Consider the following 6,612-nt stretch of genomic DNA (forward strand, 5'->3'; position numbering starts at 1 on the left):
CCCCCAAACGACGATATCATCGACCATCACAATGTTTTACTGTAAACATCATCAATTTAGGGGACATCGCCCAACCCTAGAAATAAACATTTGAAATATACAAGTCTGTGTGTAATGAATGAATATAATATACAAGTTTAACGTTTTGAATGGAATTAGTGAAATAAATCAACTTTTTGATGATATTCTAATTATATGACCATGCAGCACCTGTAGTGTGAAGTCTGATGTTTGAGAAAATAAAGGTCACTTTGTCAATTCGTTCATTGTTTTTTGAACATTTTTTACTGAAATGTGTGACATAGCAAGAATGAAGAATATAAGGGTGAATATAAAATGATTAACTATTTACTGCATTTTAAATTATGATAATGATCTTGTGTGATTAAATGCCATTTCACGTCAGCAACCCAAATATTTAAAATACTTTAAAATAAATATTTAATTGAATTTCTACTGGCTCATCCCATTCTCCAATATTTGGATTTTATTTCATGCGTATAAAAATCTACATATCAAAAGATCAGATATCTTCCTCGTGACTTGGCCCATACACACTTGATATTAAGTAAAGTATAAAAGCAGGGCTGATTCTGCAACATCACAAAATCTTCCTCTGAGATTCTAAAGGCAACACCCAAACCAAGGTGAGTTTCTGGGACAAAACCTTCTGAATAACATTTCTAAAGTATCTTTGTGCTTTGTCTTTAAATGCATTGAGAATCCACAGTGTGCCGAATATGAGTGCAGACATTATCTTTCCTAATTTCAGGTTCATCATGGCAATGCTGAGAAGTTTTCTGCTTCTTTTTATCATCTTCTCCATGGGGAGCGCAGAACGTAAGACACATATGTACAATATTACTAATATTTGCATGATTAATTAGAAATGTAGAGGGTCAAAGTACACAAACATAAAATAATAATAAAAAATAAAAGCATTTTTTGCTGTGAATTTTACAAACGCCCTAACATTTCTGCACTGGATGCAGTTGATTTAGTTGAAAGATGCCCCAATGGATGGACAAACTTTGGACTCCGGTGCTACAAGTTCTTCTCTCAGACGGTTCCCTGGATCACAGCAGAGGTAATGTGTTGCTCAAACTCTACATTAAATAAATACATAAGGTACAATGTACTCATTGAGTTGATGTATTTTAAAACACTCGCTGCTATCGAGGTGGGACACGGGTGAGGTTAGGGGCAGTTTTGGTGGGATGGGTCGGTTTAAGGTGTAAGGGAAGCGTCAACGGCGTAATCATCCGTCTAATTACAGAAATTAACTACAGCTGTAATTACATGCAGATATTTCTTAAATATAAGTAAACAATAAGTGCACCAAGTAAAGTTATTATTTTTAAATGTTAGTACAGTAGTAGTTAAAGACACTTAAAATCTCAATAGTTGAGAATTGTGATTTATTTTTTAAGTAAACCTTTCTTTTCTGAAAAATATATTGTGAACAAATAATCAATCAGAGCAGACTTTGTTTGAAAGGTCACTTATGCTTTATGCTAAAATATTATTACATAGATTAACAAAGATTATTGATAATAAAAAAATCTGTCTTTTTAGAAAAACTGCCTAAAGCTTGATGCGAATCTGGCATCTGTGCATAATAAAGTGGAAAATGATGTCCTGCTGAGTCTGCTGCCCTCTTCTTCCACACGTGCTTGGATCGGTGCTCATGATGCTGTACAAGTAAGTTAAACTGAGAGAACTGTTTGTTTGTCTTATCTGAAATTTCTGCTTTAAACAGTAAATACAAAGAACTTGAAATAATAGTTCATCCAAAAAATGAAAATTACCCCATGATTTATTCACCCTTCAAGTTATCTTAGGTGTATGACTTCTTTCAGACGAACACAACCAGAGTTATATTAAAAATGTTCTGCTCTTCCCAGCTGTATTGGGGTTGAGATTTTGAAGCCCAAAAAAGTGCATCTATCCATTATAAAAGTGCTCTGCACGGCTCTGGGGGTTAATAAACTTTTGAAGCAAAGCCATGCGTTTGTGTAAGAATAATTCATATTTAAAATATTATAAACTAAAATAACTAGCTTCCGGTAGACAGCGGTACGCATCGATTTACGAAGAAAGAGTGACCCCTGACTAGGGATGGAACGATTACCGGTTTCACAATAAACCATGATAAAATGTACTGATGGTTAGTAATATCGTTTAAAATTTTCATTAAAACCGCGTTTGATTATCACGATTTTGAAATCCTGTCCAGTGTCAGTCTGACGCAGCACGCAACGCTGTTTTTTGAATGAGAGGAAATGGCGGAAGGCAGTGACAGCTCCGGGAGATTGTTCAGCCTTCTCTAAAAGGACCAAATCTGAGGTGTGGTCATATTTTGGCTTTTACAAAAGTCCTGAGGGAAACTTAATCGAGGATTATCTCCCTGTCTGCAGAACATGCAAAAAGAAAGTCGCTGTAATAGGAGGAAACTATTCAAATCTGCGATCGCAAGGCAGGTGGACTTTGACCTCAATACTAAAACTACATCTGGGAAATAATAACGTGAAGCTTGAGCCATTTTATTTATTTTACTTTATAAAGTTTTCGCTTCAGAAGGCCTTTATTAACCCCCTGGAGCCGTATGGATTACTTTTATGATGGATGGATGCACTTTTTTGGGCTTCAAAATCTCAAATTCACTGCCATTATAAAGCTTGGAACAGCAGGACATTTTAATATTACTCTGATTGTATTTCTCTGAAACAAGAATGTGATATACACCTAGTATGACTTGAATGAGGCATTTATATAGCGCATTCATATGTACTACTGTACGCCCAAAGCACTTTACAACCACGTCAGGGGTCTCTCCCAGGAGTCTCTGAGGGTCAGTAAATCATGTGGTCATTTTCATTCATTATCTCTTTAATCGGCTTCTTACTGAAGTCTGAGTACAGTCCTAAACTCTTATAATCACTGTCTTTGCTCTTTAGGAAGGACAGTGGCTGTGGTCTGATGGAAGTGCGTATGATTATACCAACTGGTGCTCGATTGAGCCTAACAATGGCTATGGTGACGAGAACTGTCTGGAGATCAGCTGGACCTGTGAGTACAATACTATACTATTACAATACTATAATTTCATATCATACAGCATCATGCAATGGCTAATTGTTTGTTTATTTTATTTGGATTCTAACACCACTATAATGATCAGAATAACTTATTTCATTTTTCCACCCTACAGCTAACCGTTGCTGGAACGATTGTACCTGTTCAACCCAGTTCGGCTATATTTGTGCTACAGGCCCGTGAGATCACATGCAGTCATGCTGCTCCACAGTTACTTTGATTGTACACTTTCTGATCTTTTCTTATCTTTAATATAAAGTGGGAATGGGGATTCTTATCATTTTTGAGATCTCAAAAAAATATATATTCTTGATTTACTTCATTTAAATGACTTTCTCTGAAACACTCCTCTAATCAATAAAAGCATTGATAAAGCAAATCATGTGTGTTTGTGTTTTTATATTATATAAATATAAGAATATTGTGTAGCAAGGTTTGAGGATGTGGTTATTATAACAGCATTATATAATGTCAGGGTAGGGGTTTAAGCTGCTTCATCATTGACAAACACTAGAAGACATTTGTGCGTTTGTTTCCTACAATGGATTTTAAGCAAATATGAACCTCATTCAGTGCTCTTTTTGTTTTCTGTCTTATGAAATATCTCATTGCTATTTCAGAGTGAGAAACCTCTGCGAATGAATCAAACTGAATCACGAACAATTAAAGACCATTTTCTAAACCTGTTTGACCGATTAGATCAATAGTGATTCATTCACTATTCTGGCATTGCTAGTTGATAGACAGCTGATAGAAAACACACAGAACATGACTCCTGAAATATTATCAGAAAAATTATTCTCAGGTCAGCTACAGAAATGTACAACATCAGAGAAGGATTTATCAGTAATATAATAAAAAAGGTCTAGTGATGCCCCTGGTGGTGCACAGTAGGCTCCAAATCACCACACACACTCCTCCAAATCATTGAGTTCAGGTCTTCAATCACTTCTATGGCCACAAGATATAAACGTCTCAGGTTACGTATGTAACCACTCACTTTAAAAAGTTGGGTTAAAAATTACCAACAGATAACCCAATGGTGGGTTGATATAGCACCGACCTTTTGTTGGGTTATTTTAACCAAATACATTGGGTAGTAAGTTTTACCCAATAAATTGGGTTACAAAATAACTAATTTGTTGGGTCATTTGGCCAAAATGTTGCTTTAACCAACCTAGTATTATAATTTAATATTATTATTGCCATGCAAATAAATAACTCACAACTTCAATACATTTTACATTCAATTGGAAGTTGAACATTTCCAGTAGTTATTGTTGCAATTGTTTTAATAAACAAATAAACATACAAACACATATAAATAATTGCCTCATTGTATAGATGACAGTGTGTCGAGGGAACACCTCCAGGCACAGAATATTAATGTAAAAAAATAATTTTCCATGTTTTAAGTTCTAAGAAACAGGGAGCACAAACACAAATAAACAAACTGAAGCTAGTCCAGCTTATCCAATGATAAACTGCCTAAGTAGGCGACAATGGGTAGATGGAACACCTCCTGGCACGGAATATGTAGTGTGTGGTAGAAATGGCCAAACAGCAGCAGCAGACTTGTGTGTAAAACATAAAACTATTATCTGTCTTGCTCTAGTGCCATTCCTCACACAATGATGAAGCCTTGTGAGCAGTTGACTTTATCCCCAAGCTGCAAGATTCAAGATTCAAGAGTTTTATTTGTCACATACACAGTTATATACACAATATACAACTGGCAGTGAAATGTAAACAGGTCCGCTCCATGGACAGTGCAAATAACAGTTACAAGAAATTAAATAGAAATAGAATAAAGTTAGAATAAAAAGTATTAACATAAGTAGAATTATAAATAAATCAAGTAAAAGATAAAAATAGGAAATAAGATAAAAAAAAAAATATATAAAAAAAAAAATATATATATAAAAAAATATGTGGATGATAAGTGAGATAAACTGTAGACTTAAAAATAAGTGGTTAACATAAAATATATAATATGTATATATAAAGAAGTATAATGTGCAAGGTTTATTACAGGTTGTTACGCAGTAACAATAGGTAACCACAGGACACAGGACATGGAATTGCCTCCGTTGCTCCTGAATGATGTTTGCGTCGACCTTTAAATAGAATTTTGAAATGGTAAATATACACACATGGATCAAATATTATTCAAAATGTGTTGTCATTAATTATGTACCTACAGGCGTAAATCAACAGTTACTACTAAAATTTCCAAATAAAGGACAACAAAATCTGTGGATTATTTAGACAGTTTCACATTGAGCTGCTTTGATCACAGCACAATTTGGATTTAAGGAATAAAAAAGGAAAAAGTAAGAAAATAGAAAGAAAAATGGCCGTAAGTTTTCAGCAACTTTGGTTAAAATTTTCCTACCTGCAATTAAGTGATCCGATCAGTCACAGTAGCTCGGCGCTCATATGTGCTCAGCAGCCTCTGTCTAGATGTTGAACTGTGCCTGTGAAGGCGCTTCCTGATATTACGGAGTCGCTCCTCCAAAAACCCTGTGGCCGGATGCCGGTATCGCCCTGGTGTATACCATACCTCCTAAAACATCAACACAAATATGTTAAATAAAGGATAGTTTTCCTAAAAGTGTCTTAAAAATTTATTGTGTGTTTTTCAAAAATTGTACTGTTGTGTAAAAGTGGCCGTAGTTCTGACAACTGGGGATGAGGATACTCACATATCACTGCCCTCTGAATCTTTAAGGCATGGGAATTGTGTGACGAGGGCCAGAGCTAGCTCTTTCTTTCGGTCTGGTGATGGACTTAGTGGTAGAAGTATCAACAGATATTAGGTTAATTGAATTGATAATTTATGATTTAATGACTTTATCTAAAGTGCAACAATGAATAAAACATCACTTACTATTTCCCAAGCTTCTCCATTAAGTAGGATGAGCGTATGAGACTGAGTACGGAGTGTGTGTGTGTGTGTGTGAGAGAGAGAGAGAGAGAGAGAGAGAGTGAGTACGGAGTGTGTGTGTGTGTGTGTGTGTGTTCACGTGTGAGACTGAGTACGGAGTGTGGGTGTGTGTGAGAGTGAGTACGGAGTGTGAGTGTGTGTGTGTGAGAGAGAGTGAGTACGGATTGTGTGTGCGCATGAGACTGAGTACGGAGTGTGGGTGTGTGTGCATGTGAGACTGAGTACGGAGTGTGTGTGAGAGAGAGGGTGAGGACGTTGTGTCTGTGCGTGTGTGTGAGACTGAGTACGGCGTGTGAGTGTGTGTGTGTGTGTGTGTGTGTGTGTGTGTGTGTGTGTGTGAGAGAGAGAGAGTGAGTATAGGGTGTGTGTGAGAAGGTTTCACTATATTTGTGATGACATTTTTTAATAGTGTGGAGGGTGAGCAACTGAGAGGGTGTTACTTTTTTGAGTGTTGCTACATTTTCATTCACCTGCAAATCTGCTGATTAAAGGAACACTCCACTTTTTTTGAAAATAGGCTCATTTTACAAGTCCCCTAGAGTTAAATAGTTGAGTTTTACCGTTTTTGA

At 36.1% G+C, this 6,612-nt stretch overlaps 1 protein-coding gene across 1 annotated transcript; it reads left to right on the forward strand.

Annotated features, from left to right (window-relative positions):
* Positions 1-609: 609 nt before the first annotated feature.
* On the forward strand, positions 610-3,472 carry LOC307120601 (ladderlectin-like). Its single transcript, XM_079807708.1, has 6 exons — positions 610-647; positions 773-840; positions 993-1,087; positions 1,576-1,701; positions 2,958-3,069; positions 3,212-3,472. The coding sequence occupies exons 2-6, from the start codon at positions 780-782 to the stop codon at positions 3,277-3,279; spliced, it is 462 nt and encodes a 153-aa protein (XP_079663834.1). The 5' UTR covers positions 610-647; positions 773-779; the 3' UTR covers positions 3,280-3,472.
* The last annotated feature ends 3,140 nt before the right edge of the window (positions 3,473-6,612 follow it).

The sequence above is a fragment of the Gobio gobio genome (genome assembly GCF_949357685.1).
Source record: "Gobio gobio genome assembly, chromosome: 24".
NCBI lineage: Eukaryota > Metazoa > Chordata > Actinopteri > Cypriniformes > Gobionidae > Gobio > Gobio gobio.

Excerpts from the sequence above, each read along its gene's own strand:
- LOC307120601 (XM_079807708.1), top strand. The coding sequence starts at position 780 with ATGGCAATGCTGAGAAGTTTTCTGCTTCTTTTTATCATCTTCTCCATG. Across the intron at positions 841-992 it reads CTCCATGGGGAGCGCAGAAC|TTGATTTAGTTGAAAGATGC; the intron begins GTAAGACACATA and ends CACTGGATGCAG. Across the intron at positions 3,070-3,211 it reads TCTGGAGATCAGCTGGACCT|CTAACCGTTGCTGGAACGAT; the intron begins GTGAGTACAATA and ends TCCACCCTACAG.